The following is a 17025-nucleotide window of genomic DNA, read 5'->3' as shown; positions in this document are numbered from 1 at the left end:
TGCGGAGCAATGGGGGTTAAGTGACTTGCCCAGGGTCACACAGCTAGTAAGTGTCAAGTGTCTGAGGCCAGATTTGAACTCAGGTCCTCCTGAATCCAGGGCTGGTGCTTTATCCACTGCACCACCTAGCCGCCCCCTGCCATTTAACTTTAAAAAGTTTGATGTGAGAAAGTGGTAAGGAAAATAAGAGTGTGAGTATCTAGGCATTTAGAAGTGAATGACAGAGAATTACAAACTTGAGGGAATGGGAGAACCAGGGAAAGAGTTTCTAAGGATAAGGAAGACTTAAAACATGTTTATAAGAATCTGAGGGGAAAATAGATAAGGAGAGAGTTCAGAAAAAGGAGGTAATCAATGAAGCAGCTTTTGAAGGATTCTTCAGGGAAAATGTGTGGATTAAAGGAGGTGAAAGAGCTCATGAGATAGCCTTTAGTACCTTAAAGTAGGAAGTGAGTTTATCTGCTAAGTGGAAGGCAAGAATTGTGATGGAAGTTGTGGCTTGTTGAAAAGAAGGTTTGAAAATGTCTTTGGCAGGGAGTGTGATGGATGTAAAAATTTTTCCTAATTAATAAATTCCTTCTTTTAGATGCATTAATTTTGTTTGTGAAAAAGCTTTTAAATTTGTGAACCAAAAATCCTATAAAAATAAGTGTTGAAAACTATCTTTATATGTAACTGGAAAATAAAAAAATACCTTTATGATAAATGTGTGGTTGAAATTATCTAGTTTGAGTTTTATGAGCTCTTTTCCTTGTTTGGTTATGACCTCTTTTGGGGGGAGTATGATGGAAAGTTAATCAAAGATAGAGATTGTCATCTGACAGTAAGGACCTGGGTGAAGTTAAATAAAATTAAATATTTAATCGATCTACTTAGCATGGTTTGATGACTTTCCCCTGGAGCCAGAAGCACTGAAAGGGGCATAAAGAGTGACCCTAGGTGGAGGATTAGTAGTATAGTCTGAAGAGCAGAAAGACCAAGGACTGATAGATCAAAGAGAGGGGAGGGTAGTGAGCACTTTGCTAAACTGGTTAGCAATCAGGTCAAGACTGGGAAGGGAGTAAAGTGAAGCCATGACAGGGCAATGGACTGGGAGAACAGTAAAGGAGAGAGTGACTAGAGGTTGTTTTGATGATGAAGAGGAGCTTTAGGAGAGGTGAGACAATGGGAGAAGTAGAGATTGTGATTAGAGAAAGGAATTTCAGAGTTAAAGATCTTGGATTTAAATTTCACCATTACCTCAAATCCTTCCAAGTTATAACTACTCTATGTGTTTGGTTTGAGGTAGAGTGGAGGAAATTGGTCAACTTGTTTTGTTTAAAGGGTTATCAGATCGAATATTGAAAGACCTAAGGACATGATCAAGGATCATAGCATCATAATAGACATTTCTCTTTCTGGACCAACTATAAATCTGTAGTGTTAATTTTTTCTGTTATAAACTTTAAAACTATCAATATAATCAGTCAAGTAAACATGTAACACAAGAGGTAAAATCTCAAAGCCCTTAGCCTTTAATATGATGGAACCAAATGAATGAATTAAAAAAAAACAAACCAAATCCAACAAGCAAAGAACCAAAAGATCCTGAAGTTTCATCATCTTTGGTCCTTTTTCCTTTGTCTTTCCTTTTTCCTCTTCTTTTCCCCTTTCTGGTAGCATTAATTTTGAACAGAATACTTTCAGTAAAGGGGCGTATCATTTTAATATAGCTTATACATCCATGCCCCTCAGAACTAAGACATGCAGGAGATTGTATAAGTGATTAAATTTAGAGATGTCTGATTATGAATATATGAAAATATGCAGTGATTTTTGTCATGTACATTGCTTCAGGACTTCCATAATTCAATATTTATTCCTTATGAGACAATGAAGTAAAATAGTCATGGTCAAATGACTATTCCCTTTTTTTGTGTGGTGAAAGGCCTAGGTATTGAAATCAGCCAAGAAAAATCTTCTGAGTTTGGTTGACTTCTGCAAAGTTAATAGAGTCAGATGCAGAAAAGTCAGCTCTACAAAAAAAAATCTGTGCAACATGATAGTTGGTCTTAATACTGTTTATTCATTTTGAAAGAGTGATCCTGTAATATCATCATACTTGTGGTAGGAGTCTAATGGGAGAAGAAAGTTGAATGAAATTACTTGGATTTAGAAACGTTTAATTTTTCTTTTTTCTTTTAGGCTTCATGGTGTATTAGATAAACTTCGTTCTGTAACTACTGGTAAGATTTATTTTAATGTCAATTTGGAATTTGCAAGATATTTTTCTTTCTCTACTACTTTAATAGCATTTGTGCTCTTTTTAAAACAGTAGTCTAAGTGGCTATTCAAAAAAATACTAAAATACTTCCATGAAGTTAAATCACAGTAAAATTATTTTCATTTCAATATTTTAGACTTACCTTAAGACAGATCATGCATTTTCTTTCACAGAGCCTTCTAGTCTAAAATCTTCTGAGACCAATATCTTTGAAAGTAGTCTGCCTTCAAATAAGAGCGGTTTAGGTGGAGGAGATGAAAGAAGACACGAGGACACATTGCTACCTCTTGCTGTTTCTAGCACTCGATCTGAAAAAAATGATTCCAGAGTTTCTACAAGTTCACAAGATCACAGAACCTCTGCTATCAGGTAAGGATCTCATACCCTATACTTAACACACAATAGCCACTTAACATTTACTAACTGTGTGATTCTGGACAACTTCTCTGAGCCTGAGTTTCCTCATTTGTAGAATGAGGGTGTTGGACTTAATGATACCTAAGGTGCCTTCCAACTCTTAAGTCTGATCTCCTAAATATATTGTGAATGTGTTTAAAAAGATTTCTTAGCTTGAGTTTTAGAAAATATGGAGGCACAGCCAGGAAAAAAAGTTGATTATAAACATTATAAGCAACTTTTGTTAAGTGAAATAATATAGAATTAGGATGTTCTTAGGAGAATATTATCTCTTGCCAATACTTGGATTAAGCCAAAGTACCAAGAATAGACAGGGAACTAAAAAAGTCGCATTTGGTTAGAGTCTGAGTGAGTTACTAAAACCTTGATTTTCTATTCTTTGTTTTCATAATCATTTTTTGAAATGTTTTAGGTTTTCAGTCATAGTTTAATTTGTTTTCTTTTTAAATAGGCAGCCTTATGATGATGGAACTGCAGCTCGACTAATGTCAACAGTGAAGCCTCTTCGAGAGCTAGCCCCTTCTGAAGATGTAATTGATATTAAACCAGAACCAGATGATCTCATTGATGAAGACCTGAATTTTGTTCAGGAAAACACTCTCTTATCCCGGAAAAAACCCATAGTGACAGTTACATACAGCTCTTCAAGGCCTACTGTTGAAATCTACCGGCCTCCAGGAAGTCGAAATACAGATGGCAGTGCACATTTACACAGGTTGCATTTGCAGCAGCAGAACAGTATTCAGACTGGCAAACAGCTAGACATACAGACCAGCAGGTCATTTGAAGCAATACATCTTTGTGAATCAGAAGCATTTAGTGGCTTAGCAGAGACCTATAGACCTATCACCAAACCAAACTCTGATAAAATAAGCAATGAGGTTTGTATCAAGGCATAAAATTTAGCTTTTTAAATACTTGTAATGGATAGGTAGAATGATTACAATTAGGATCTGAAAAGATCTGGTCAGTCTAAGAATATGGAGTGAATCTAATAGGATGAAATTAAGTATGAATGAAAAGTCCTGTGTGTAAGGCCCTGAAAACTAATCGTACACTTTTGTGATGGGGGAATATATCTCTAGATCATATAGGAAAAATATGGGGGAGGGGGTTAGTAAACTACAAACTCATGAGAAAGCTACTGTGCTCTTAACATCGATAGATGTGTAGTCCAAAATGTGGGACGTATTAGAGTCCCCATCTACTATGTCTTTTTATACGAAATGTGGAGTCTTGTGTTCAGTTTCGGGCACTGCATTTTAAGAGGAACATTGACAAACTGGAAAGTATCCAAAGAAAAGATAAAAGCTTCAAAACTATGTCATAAGATTTAATTGAATTGACTGGGGATGCTTTACCTGGAGAAGAGAAAACTACGTTGCCCACAAGCCTAATTGTGGTCTTTAAAAATAACTGATGCATTATCATATATATGTATGAGTTTTAGCCTGATCCCAGAGGGCAGAAATATGACGAGTGGAGAAATGCAAATTTAGTTCGACATAAGGAGACACTTGTTAATGAAAAGGAATGTTCAAATGTAGAATGTGCTGCTCTGAGAGATGGTGCCTTCTTTTTTCCTGGAAATCTTTAGGTAGTAGCTTCATGACTACTTATTAGGAATATTGTAGAATAAGTTAATGTTTTGGTTAAAGATTGAATTAGATGCTCTCTAAAGTCCCTTCCAGCTCTGTAATTCAAATGGAGTTAGCATTTTTAGTCATCTTGGCCACCAAATATTCCATGATACTTTTTTTTTTTTTGATGGGGCAGTGAGGGTTAAGTGACTTGCCCAGGATCACACAGCTAGTAAGTATCAAGTGTCTGCGGTCAGATTTGAACTCAGGTCCTCCTGAATCCAGGGCTGGTGCTTTATCCATTGCACCACCTAGCTGCCCCCTATTCCATGATACTATTAATCTGACTGGCTTTTAAATTTTTGCTTAATCTTCTAAGTAGAAATTTGCCATTATCTGAATAGAGAAGTACTCCTAAGTATTTCTGGTTTCAGGAAGAAAACTTTCGGAAGAGAAAGTTACCTGTGGTAAGTTCAGTTGTTAAAGTAAAAAAGTACAATAATGATGGTGAAGAGGAAGAGGAAGATGAAGAGTATGGATTACGTATAGGAAGCGTGTCTAGCAGTGTGTCTGTGCCAGCAAAACCTGAAAGAAGGTATGTGAATAAGATGTAAACCAGTATATAATTTGCTCATTTGGTAAATGTACTGTCCACTAAAATCTCACTCTAGTGTGTCATTGTGGCTTAAAGGTGACCTTGATTTCTTTGAACTTAATAAATATGTGTCAATTGATTAGGAGATCTACAAGTTCTAGCAGGTCCTTTCAACCCTGGACAGGTTTCAAAAATGGGTTTTATGTAGGATGGTATAATCATCTTAGGACAAACCTAGCTAAATTGGGGAGACAACCCATAACTTTATTGCTCTCAGAATGATAAGATTTTTATGCATAGCAATTCTTGCATTTTTCTTTGAATACTATTTTCCCCAATTACATGTAAAACAATTTTTTTTAACATTGTTTTTAACGTTTGACTTTCAAGGCATAGCAATTCTTGAAGATCATCTTCTAAGTTTTAAGTTATTAGTTTTGATCTAGGTTGAGGGAGACACTGCTCATGCCAACTTCAAGTACTAAAGTATGGTCTAAAGTAGTAGTATAGATGAAAGCAGTAACACTGTAAACAAATTATTGTGAATGGATAGGTAAAAATGAGACATTGTTTATTTCAGGTAGTTATGATGGAATTCTATGCACATGTTGCCAAGATGTTGGGTTAAGATTATTTTGTTTTTTAATATTAGGCACTATGTTGGCACTGTGTATATCTTCTAAAAGTTAAAGTTAATTCAGTCAAAACATAAGCTGTAGTAAAGGAATAGATACCTAAAAGATAAGTAACTTGAGAGAATTCCTCTTCTGTGAAAAAATGTCTACTAAAAGTAAATTTCTTGAAACCTTACTTTTTTAGGCCTTCACTCCCACCATCCAAACAAGCTAATAAGAACCTAATATTGAAAGCTATATCAGAAGCTCAGGAATCTGTTACCAAAACAACCAACTATTCCACAGGTAATTTAATTTTTTTCTCTATGTTGGAGTAAATTTATAGACTGACAGAATGTCACTGAAAACTCAGATGTATAGCAAAAAGAAGACTAAGTTGTGATAAAGGGAGATTGCATCAAGAACAAAGTGTTTTTTTGTTTGTTTGCTTTTTTTGTGTGTGTGTGTGTGTGTTTTTTTTTTTTGTGAGGCAATTGGGGTTAAGTGACTTGCCCAGGGTCACACAGCTAGTAAGTGTCAAGTGTCTGAGGCTAAATTTGAACTCAGGTCCTCCTGAATCCAGGGCCGGTGCTCTATCCACTGTGTCACCCAGCTGCCCCCATTACTTAAGTTTTTAAAGAAAAAATTTGAATTAAGAAAACGTTTAAACTGGAGAAATTAAAATAGTTTCAGTTTCTTTTGGTCTAGATTATTAGTTTATGAAAAAGTTTCTCCTTTCTTATCTCTTCTTCACTTCTTCCAGTAATGTAAAAATAAACAAATATAAGGCAGAGAATGGAATCTTTTATGTATTTTTTTCCTTCTATAATTGAAGTTTGATGAATGGTGATAGCATCTGATTTATGAGGAAAATAAAAACCTCACTCCTTTTAAGAGTAAAATTATCCTTTTTGCACAATTCTTACTGTTGAATGAAGTTCCCATCACATACCTATAATTATTCAGTAATCTAAAACTCAAGGCAAATTATATGCTATACTATGATGCCATTGCATTTTTTGCCATACTGTCTCCATAACCCAAGTATCAGAATTCCCATGACCATTTTGTTGTTGACAGCTAGGATTTGGAGGTCAACTCTTTCATGAATGCTTTGCTCGGCTTGGCCTTCTGCTTCCCCTCCTTTTCTCTCTATGCTCACTTTGGATATGATTGAATGAATAAAGCATTTATTATGCACTTAACTATGTGCAAAGTACTTTGCTAAATGCAGGGCATACAAATAGAAAAGACAGACAGTCCCTGTTCTCAAAGAGCTCACATTCTAATGAGGGAGACAACACACATGGAAGGTTTCAGCTACTGGTCCTTAGGGTACAATGGCAAAGAAATGGTAACACCTCTTCTTTCATGTCATTTCCACTGATAAAATCCTATCGTTTCTGATATTGAAACACTTTACAGTGCCAAGAACGTTGGTGACAAGAATTTTCTTTTCTGGGTCTTTAATAGATGTGGCCATAGCATCTGTAGGTGCAGTTTCCAGGCTCCGTATCCATAGAGCTTACTTCCCAGGATGATAGCTGTGGGTACTGGGCTGGAAACCTTGCTCTTCCAAAGCTCTTGAGTTCTGAGTTCTGGGCTTTCTCCTCAGGATCTGAGGGTAAATGATGGTCAGGATAGTGGTATTGGTTTGACTTGCCTGGCCCATGCTGCCTTTGAGTGGCAGTTGGTTGGTGGTTGGTGAGGTTGGCTGTGCCCCTTTTCCACAAGAGCCTTTTCCTTGGGGGCAGCTAGGTGGCACAGTGGATAAAAGCACTGACCCTGGATTCTGGAGGACCTGAGTTCAAATCCGGCCTCAGACACTTGACACTTACTAGCTGTGTGACCCTGGGAAAGTTACTTAAATCCTCATTGCCATTCCCCCTCCCCCCCCCCAAAAAAAGAGCCTTTTCCTTGGATAATTGCTGTGAAGGCTGGAGTGGAAGCAGAACTGGTGGTCTGGGGGCACTGCCACTCCAAGGGCTCCTAGGAGTTCTGGCTTGCTGATGACATTTGATCGGCAGCTATTGCTGGTGATGATGAGGAAGGTGGGTTCTCTCCATTTGATGACTGTGGGGCCTGGGTTGGAAGCAGGTCTGATGGTTTGGGGTATACTGCTATTATCAGAGCTTTTGGATTCAGGGTACTGGCTGTTTCCATCAGGGTCTGAAGGGGGATGGTCAATCAGGTATTGTTCTGAGCACTGGGGATACAAAGTAAAAAAAAAATGAAAACAAATCTCCCTTCTTTTGGGGATCTCACAGTCTGATGGGGGAGACAACTTGCAAACAACTGTGCACAAACAAGATATATACAAGATAAATTGGAGATAATCAGCAGAAGGCAGACACTGTCATTGAAGGGGGTTGTGAAAGGCTTTTTATAGAAGGTGGGATTTTAGCTAGGATTTGGAGGAAGCCAGGGGAACTCAGAAGTGAAGAAAATGAGGGAAAAATTTCCAGGTGGGGGTGGGTGGGAGATAGCCAGTGAAAACACTTAAGTAACTCTCTTGGAGATGGAGTGTTGGAGGAATAGCAAGGAGGCCAGTGTAACTGGAGTTCAGACTATGTAGAGGTATAAAGTAAGATTAAAAAAAGACAAGAAAGGGGAAGCGGGTTATGAAGAGTTTATAATGTAAACAGGATTTTATATTTGATTTGATATTTATAGGTGATAGGGAGCCATTGGAATTTATTGAGTCAGAAGTGAGGGATGCCGTGGTCAGAACCACCCTTTAGGATGGTCACTTTGGCATCTGATTGGAGGATGTTCTTGAGTGGGGAGATAATTCTGGCAAAGAGACCAACATTGAGCTATTGCAATAGTATAGATGAATGATTCTGAGGACTTGCATAAGAGTGGTGACAGTGTCAGAGGATGTGGGTATACAAGAGATGTTAAAAAGGTAAAATCAATAGGATTTGGCAACAAGTTGAACATGAGGAGTAAGAGTTTAATGGATGATACCTAAACTATGAACCTGCATGACTTGGAGGATAGTAGTATATACTCATTGTAAGATGGTAGAGATGGTGGTTTCACTTGCTTAGTATACACCACCTTCTGTTTCTTCCTTAGGGTGCCTTGCTGCTTCAGCTAGGCTGAAGAAAGTTAATTACTTTCTATAAGTTTTTGTTTAAAATAAAAATTTCTCCCAAGCAAAATTCAACCCTGAATATACAATTTAACATTCTGGAGCCAAGTGGCTTTGGTTGCCAGAGTATCCTTTCTGCTTGAAATTGGAGCAAACATGAAAAATACCTGGAACTTCCAAAGTGGGTTGCCATGATTTATATTCGTTCTTCCTTTCCATTTCAAGACCAATACTCATAACATTGAAGAAGGGTAGGTAGTTTAGTGTTGAGTATCTTGAAAATCAATTAGAAACCAGTTAGTTGTACATAAACCCACCTTTAAAGGAAGAGCTTTGAAACTTTTCCTAACCCCAGACTCATAAGCGTTAGGATGTGAAGTCTTCATGATATCATGAGGATTAGTCAATAAGTGTAGGGGTGTGTACATATAAATTTGAAGTAGGAATAATGGTGTCCTCTTTATCCTATCAGAGATGCAGTAGGAATAAATAAGGCAATGTTAGTGAGCTACTTTGGTATTCATAAAACATTATATAAATTTACAGTGATGTTACTCTTAGATATGATAACATTCAGCGTTGAGGTTTGATATGCAATAATGCCATTTATATATTTCTCTCTTATGTGAAAGTCCCACAGAAACAGACGGTTCCAGTTGCTCCCCGAACTCGTACTGCTCAGGAAGAATCTCTAATTGAAGTGGTCCAGGGGCAAAGCAGGCTCCCCAGATTAAGTCCTCCAATTCAACTCGACGAAGCAAAAGAACAGAGTTTAGAAAGAATTCAAGGTAATGGTAAAGTGATGCTTAGTTTTTTATTGCACATTTCCTCAAATGAAATTACATTTGCTGTACTGTCAGAAAAATAAGGAACCCAACCATAAATTTTAAAACTTCAAAGGAGCCTATGAAGATATAATGTTTCACTAAATGTTTGTCAATGACAAAGTATAGTCTACAGTTTCTTGCTTCAAGGAACAGCTACATCTAATATGTGTGAGAATAATTCTATCCACGTATTTTTAATAATAATAGCAAGCATTTATATAATGCTTTAAGGTTTGTAGAGTGCTTTATAAATAATATCTCATTTTATCTTCATTATAATCCTGAGAGGTAGATATTATTATTATTATTACCCCATTTTCCAGAGAAGGAAACTGAGGCAGACAGAGGTTAAGTGACTTGCCCAAAATCACACAAGTAGTTAGGATCTGAGGCCAGATTTGAACTTTCTAAATTCAGATCCAGCACTTAATAAATATTATCATTGCTTAAATATTTTCTAAGGAAGAAGATTGTATTCCTTTTCTTCCTTTCTATTAATGCCCCTATTGTTCTCCTGGGTTTAAAACATTTAGTCATTTTAAATTGCTCTCTTTGATTTTCCCATTTATATATAGTCAATAATTGAATTAAGCCAAGTATTCTTTCTGTGTGTGTCAGATTAATTGCTTCATCTCCATTCCCGTTGCTCTCTACACTTCCACTTCTAATCCAGGCCCTAATCACTGAGCCATCGTTGGTTTTCTTATCTCCAAATTTTCCTTTTGCTTTAAATCATTCTCTGCAACCATTAGCCTTGTTGATCTTCCTAAAATACTTTGACCATGTTACTTTCTTACTCATGAACCACAGTGAGTCCACAATTAGCACCTGTAGCAAATATAAATTCTTTTGCTTTACTTCTCAAGGCCTTCTATGATTTGGCTTTACCCTAACCTATCACACTCTTATTTCAAACTACTCCTCAGTTGAATCTTATACTCTAATTAGTCTTTTCACCATACTGGTTCCATAACACCCAGGTACCCATTCCAGTCTACTGTTGTTCATGTAATACAGCACTTCCCCTTCAGATCCTTCTATGCAATATAAAGTGTTCTATATTGATCCTTTCTGCATGTTTAATGCACAGTGCAAGTCTTATCTTGCTTTGTGGAGGCTTCCCTGACAGTTCTGCCCCACATTGTTCTCCCAAGCCCTTTGCACATTCTGTACTGTGCAAATCAGCCCTTACCATTCCTTTGATCATTCATTCATTCATTCGTTTGTGCATGCATACCAGATTTCATCAGTGTAGTGAGCTTCTAGTAAAGAACTTATAACCCTGTAGATTGGCACATGTTTCATAATTTAGAGTCTTAAAGAGTTGCCTAGGACATTGAGAATTGTGACTTTCTCAGTGTTGCACAGCCAGTATGTGTCAGAGGTGAGACTTTTATTCATGTTTCCCTGACTCTCAAGTTAGCTGTCTTTCTCTATCCACCATGCCATTCTGTCTTTCACCTCATGTAGATAGTAAGGGAGGACTGTCTTAATCATATTTTTCATTTCATACTATCTAAGAGAATTAGACATAGGTGTGTTCATCACTATGTTTTGTGTAATTTAAGATTCTAAATGTGAATTTTTTAGTTCTTGCTCTCTGCTTACCCTCAGGTACGGGTTATGGGTGCTATAAAAAAGAAAGGTTATCTTAGTCCTCCGCTGGTACTTAACTCTTCCATTGTTGTTTATTAATTCATGGTTAGGAATTTTGTTCTCATTGACTAAGATAAATGTCTGTGTGTCTTTCGATCTTTATGAATAATTGGTAAGATAGTCATGTTGTCTCTCATCTTCTTTATACTCTTCTGTAAAATCCAACAGATATTTATTGGGGGTAATACTTTCATTGTCATCCTAAGAGGATTGTAAGGAAAGAGCTTTGTAAATTGTAAAATGCTAGAGATAAATGAAAGCTGTTACTATCTATAATGATTTTTAGACCTATGCTTTTATCAGTTATAGGGAGCTCTCAAAAAGGAAACTTCTACCAGTACAAAATTTAATCTGCTCTGCAATTTTTGGTCTTAGAGAGTTATCTGTGGGCCCTAAGAGTTTGTTAAATGACTTGCCCTCAAGATCATGTAGCAAATATTTGTCAGAAATGGGCCTTGAACCCCAGTCTTCCACACTTCATAGTTAATTCTTCACTATGCCATGTCACCTCTCATCAATAATGACAACCTTAATTTATGTCACTAGTGGTAAATCACCTCTTTACCACTTTTTTCTTCATACTAAATGATTCCATTTTCTAATCCTCCTTATTAATTTGTTTTCCAAACTCATAGTTTTTCATGTTTTTCTCTTAAGTTGTGGAGCCTACATCTGGGTTCTACAGTACTAATTTTTAGTAAGATGAAATAAAATTGGGAGATCACATTTTCAATAAATTGCCTTCTTAACCCTAACATCTTTACCATGCTCATAGTTGGAATATTGTATAGTAAAAAAAAATCTTTCTTATCCCCTTTATTTATCTCTCTTTTTTTTTTACCCTATGTTCCACTTAATATTTTGAGTCATTAAAGCAGTGGCCTGTCTGATTCCCAGTCACCACTAAACCTGTAAATTATGTTTTTAATTCTGCCTTTCAGTTTAGACTGAAAGCTGCCTTTCCTTTTGAAATGCGATTTAAAACCCTAAAAGTTCAGTTAAAGTCTTTCCTAAAGTTTTTTGGTTTTAGGTGGGGCAATGAGGGTTAAGTGACTTGCCCAAGGTCACACAGCTAGTAAGCATCAAGTGTCTGAGGCTGGATTTGAACTCTGGTCCTCCTGAATCCAGGGCCAGAGCTTTATCCACTGCGCCACCTAGCTGCCCTGCTCCTAAAGTTTTAATTCAATGCCTCAACATGGAGGTGATCCAGGGGGACAGGTCCTACCAAGCTGAAAAGGCTTCTAATATGGTGTGATTGAAATTATCCAAGGACCATACTAGTTCATTTTTCAGTGTATAATCATCAGAAGATTGTCCACCACATGACTTTCTTTTCTTTTTTTTTTTGGTGAGAGAGGGCAGGGACCTCTTCATGGAGGCTATATGTGAAGGTAATGTGTTATGTTAATATGTTAAGGGTTTCAATCTAAGCCTGTGGAGACCTCCTACACTGATGAAATCATAGATCTTTTGAATAAGGTTAATTGATAGGGAAAATCACCCATGAAAATCCTTACTGTGTGATGAAAGTTTTACACAATGGGGTGAACTTGGTGTCAGTGAACCTGGATTGGCAGTCAGTAGAGAAACAAAGAAAAGCAAAGGAAAAAGTTATTGTTCTTCTGGTCTCAAGATTGGATAGTTTCAGTGAACGATATAGGAAGGAAAACCTGGGGAAGATTTTAGAAGTTGTTTTTGATAGCCCTCTAGTGGAGGACTTTCAGTAATTCTAGCTTTTCTTTTTGATTCCTTATGAAGTTAGGACTTATTTCTAATTCTCACTAATTTCTCTTGCTCTCTGGAGTTTTGAGTTGCTGTCTTATTTAAAAATACATTGAGGGCTAAATCATATAGATCTAAATACCTTCAGCTCTTTTTCAGCCCATTATTTTGACAGGCATTTATTTGGTTGCAAGTATAAATGTAATAGATTATCATAGTGATTCTTCTAATCATGACTTTCATTGCTATTCTGTCTCTTAGCCAAAATGATCAGTGACTGGCATTTACAGATTTCAAAACTGCACAAGATATATTACAGTTGAATTTGTTTCTGAGGATACTGCAAAATTTCCCAACCTTATTTTTTACTGCTTTTTTGTCCCTCCCTCCTCTGTCCCAAACTTGATGTTTCTGTGCTATGTATAGTTGTCTTTAAAACTTGAGTAAAATGAAATTCAAAATGCAGATCAGAAGATGACAAAAACAAATAGACATATTAGTGATATTTTGTTAATGTTAATTTACATGTTTTACAACAATATATAATTGTAACTGGGTGGAGTACAGTTTTTTACTAGTTTTCTTCTGGAAGTAGCATGAGCTGTTAGCAGCAGCAGCAGCTCCACATTACTCACTATCCTTTTAGTAAGCTGAAGCTATAGTTTCTTCTGTATCCTAAAAGGTTTGTCAGCTAGTTCCTTTGGTTTAGGGATCTGTTAAATTAATTAATTCCTAGTCAGACTTGTCTTAGTGCAAAGATGATGCTATAAGTTATTTTAGAGACCCGTGGGAAATTTTAGTCCTCCATTAGTTCCTGCCAAACCCCACTATTTTGCCTTATATGATTTAACCTGGGAAATAGTGATAGCTTAAAATAAATCTATACTGCACCTCTAGAAAGATAATAAAAAAGAACTTTGTAGTGCAGGTAGTACTTTTATCTCTTCCATTTCAATGGTTATAATTATGGAAGAGAAAGGGGATATTAGAAGTGAACAACTTGATAGAATGTCACTGACCAGGGAGTTTGGTTTCCTAGGCTGTGGTTGATGTTGCTAGGATAGCCTCTGGACAAGGGACAGACCAGAATTATCTGGAAGAATGTATTTTGGGAGACGTTGCTGACCTGATCAAGATCATACCTAATCGTTATTTTAGGAGGAGGGAGAAGAAAGTTGAGGATTGCCAAAAACCAGCTATTATGAAGAGGGTGAGAAGAAAGAAGTAGCTTAGTAGAGCTCAAAATACAAAGCAAGTTGGTTGCTAACAGTAACTAATACTTACATGACATATGGGAGATAGTTGATAATTAAATTTGAAATTTTAATAGAAGGTACATATCACATAGCTATTAAAATTTAGTATAACTGGACTAATAACTGGAATATGACAAATAAAAGTATACAGTATTCAAAAGTGGCATATCCTAGAAAGTTAATGGAGGAGGAGCAGGAGCAGCATTGTTTGTAAAGAAAATAAAAGACCTGGAGTTCTTTTCATGGACTTTAAAGTAGAAACATGGTAGAGTGTGTTTGGTAGGAAAGAAACAAAAGTAATATTATTATAGGGAATATGCTATAGACAGAATTTGGATGGTGCTATCTTTTTTAAAAAATATAGAATTATAGGATCATAGATTAAAGCTGAAAGGGACCTTAGAGACCATTGAGTCGAAACTCTTTTTACAGATGAGGAAACTGAAGCACAAAGTTAAATGACCATATTTAAATTAGGTTTTTTCTGATTCTAGGACCAGTGCCCTATCAACTGTGAAATGGCTCACTCTTCCTCCCTCTCTTCCTTCCAGCCTTTGTTCCTTCCTCTCTTCTTCTTTCTTTTTAAAAATTTGTCAAACATCAGTAAACATTAACATTTCCATAAGCAAAGAACAGAAAGATAGGGTTGTATGTGAAACAGAATATATATAACATAAAGCTCTTTGAAAATTATATATTAAACTTAACCCAGTTGTACCAATATAGTGCAGCTTATCTGTTTCCCTTTCTGAACTGCTCTCTTCTGTATATTTTAAAGGTTTCATCAATGCTCTTTTTTTCTTTATTTTTGGTATTATTTCCTTCTTATTCTTTCCTGCAGTTCTTGCCCCTAAATATAAAAGCCTTGTTGTAAAAAAAAAATAGTTAAGCAAAATATACTTACATATTTGTCATATTCGAATATTTGTTTCATTTAGCACCAGAATCCATCACCTCTCTTCTAGGAGTTGGAAAGCATTCTTCATCAGTCTCTTGGAGTTGTAATTGGTCGTTGGATTGATCAGTCAAGTGTTTCAAAGTTGTTTTCCTTTGCAATATTGTAGTCATTCTATAAACTATTTTCCTTGTTCTCCTCAGTTCACTTTTTATCACATCATACAGGCTTCTCTGAATCAATCTCTTTAATCATTTCTTATGGTACAATGATATTCCATTACATTCATAAACAATAATTTAACCATTCTGCATTTGATGGGCATCCACTTTGCTTCCATTTCTTTGCTACAACAAAAAATATTGCTATAAATATTTCTGTCCCTATGGGTCTTTTCTCTTGGTCTTTGATCTCCTTGGGTCACAAGCCTAGTAGTGGTATTGCTGGATCAGGTGCATAGTTTAATGACTTTTGGGGTAAAATTCTAAATTATTTTTCATAATGGTTAGACAATTTTGAGTATAGTAGGTTATAAAAACTCAACTTTTAAGAAGCTGATTTCAAGGAATCCAAATGAAAGATGCCCAAAGAATGTAATGTCTCAGCATGAGGATGTATTATGAGAAATTGGGTAGGGTGCACTACAAGGACTGCCCTAAGGATGCTATTGAATGGAAACAGTTAACCGTCTTTACAAAAATATTCCCAGTAACTTAATTCATAATGGGAAAAACTGGAAACAACCCATGTGTCCAGTGATTTGGAAAAGGCTGAACAAACTGTGTTTGAAGTGAAATAGTTTTGTACTATATGAAATTGAAAATATAAGTACTATAAAGAAATATGGGAACATATATATACATATATACACACACACATACACATACATAAATATGAACTGATGTAAAATGAAAAAGAACAATAAGATATACACTGATTATAACTGTGTACAAATTAATAACAGCAACAGAATTTAAAATGCAGACTGGGAGATGATAAAAGCAAACAAGACATTTTTATCATATTCTGTTAAAGTTAATCTACACATTTAAAAACAAATCACAACATTTAATTTATGGTTTATGTAAAATTTGTTTTATTTTCTTTATTGAATTGTTTCTGGTAGTTAATAATTTTAGAATAAAACATTTAATAGAAAAAAATAATGTGGGTGAGGTAAATGGCAATTTTATCCATGTAATTATGAAAAGTTATAATGAGAAAGGAAAGGGTAGGTATATAAAATGCAGCAGTGTGATTGTACAGAAGTTTATTGAGCTTATGTTTTTAAAAGGGCAGGAACAAAAGATGGAAAGCTAAAGGTGTATAAGCAGATATGAATATAGAATAGCACAACCTTGTTAAAATGTTGTCAAGAAGGGTAGGAGGTTAGGGTTGTAAAAAATACTAATAACAACAAAATGTACCATTTTCTAAAGCTACGTTTGGATGAAGAATACAGGCATGACCTGCACATGTTGAGGGGAGAAGGCAGAGCTCCTCCTTTCTTTAGGCTTCTCCAACAAAGCTAGAAGTGGTAGAATACACATTGTAAGGAGTCTTGTGGCCCAAAGAGGGAGGAAAAGATGAGGACATACCCAGTTGCTTTAAGTGAGGTTCAATCTCTTTGTCATGCTTTAGGATTCTGAGATGATTATATTTCTTGATGTTAAGGCTTTGGGGATACTAAGTGTAACTGCCAGGAATTCATCCATATCTTCTGATTGCAACTCCCTGAAAACATCAAACCTAGAAGGCACAGAACAATGCTTAAAGTTTCCCAGCATGTAGGACCATTGATTAGGAGAAACTGCAAGCCATGGTTTTGTTGGTTTTTTTTTGTGGGGGGGAGGGGGTGTAGTGGAGGAGGGGAAAGGTCTCTTATGGAAGATTTGATCATTTTCAAAGGTTAGCAGAGAAGAAGGTTTTCTTTGATACTTCTTCTGTGCTTGCTTTTTCAAACTGCCAAATCTCTGTAAAAATTTATTTCTGTCTGATTCCATCTTGGGCCTTTTTATTTTATCCTATTTTTGTTCTTTCCTTAATTTCTTAATGATACCGCAGTTTTTCAGCCTTAACTGTCCCCCAATATTTAGGTTATTA

The 17025-nt window shown here is 36.0% G+C and overlaps 1 protein-coding gene across 3 annotated transcripts in view; it reads left to right on the top strand.

Moving 5' to 3' along the window:
• ZC3H14 (zinc finger CCCH-type containing 14) overlaps positions 1 to 17025 on the top strand; it is a 53633-nt gene that overhangs the window by 8120 nt on the left and 28488 nt on the right. For all 3 annotated transcript variants that reach the window (XM_043989869.1, XM_043989868.1, XM_043989870.1), the window contains 6 exons: positions 2185 to 2225; positions 2437 to 2632; positions 3132 to 3561; positions 4695 to 4855; positions 5675 to 5775; positions 9199 to 9354. In XM_043989869.1, coding sequence (XP_043845804.1) covers positions 2185 to 2225; positions 2437 to 2632; positions 3132 to 3561; positions 4695 to 4855; positions 5675 to 5775; positions 9199 to 9354 — 1085 coding nt within the window. The remainder of the gene's footprint in view (positions 1 to 2184; positions 2226 to 2436; positions 2633 to 3131; positions 3562 to 4694; positions 4856 to 5674; positions 5776 to 9198; positions 9355 to 17025) is intronic.

The sequence above is a fragment of the Dromiciops gliroides genome, chromosome 2 (assembly GCF_019393635.1).
Source record: "Dromiciops gliroides isolate mDroGli1 chromosome 2, mDroGli1.pri, whole genome shotgun sequence".
NCBI classification, from domain to species: Eukaryota; Metazoa; Chordata; class Mammalia; order Microbiotheria; family Microbiotheriidae; genus Dromiciops; species Dromiciops gliroides.
The sequence above is the reverse complement of the archived record's forward strand: the minus strand, read 5'-3'. Positions and strand labels throughout refer to the sequence as shown.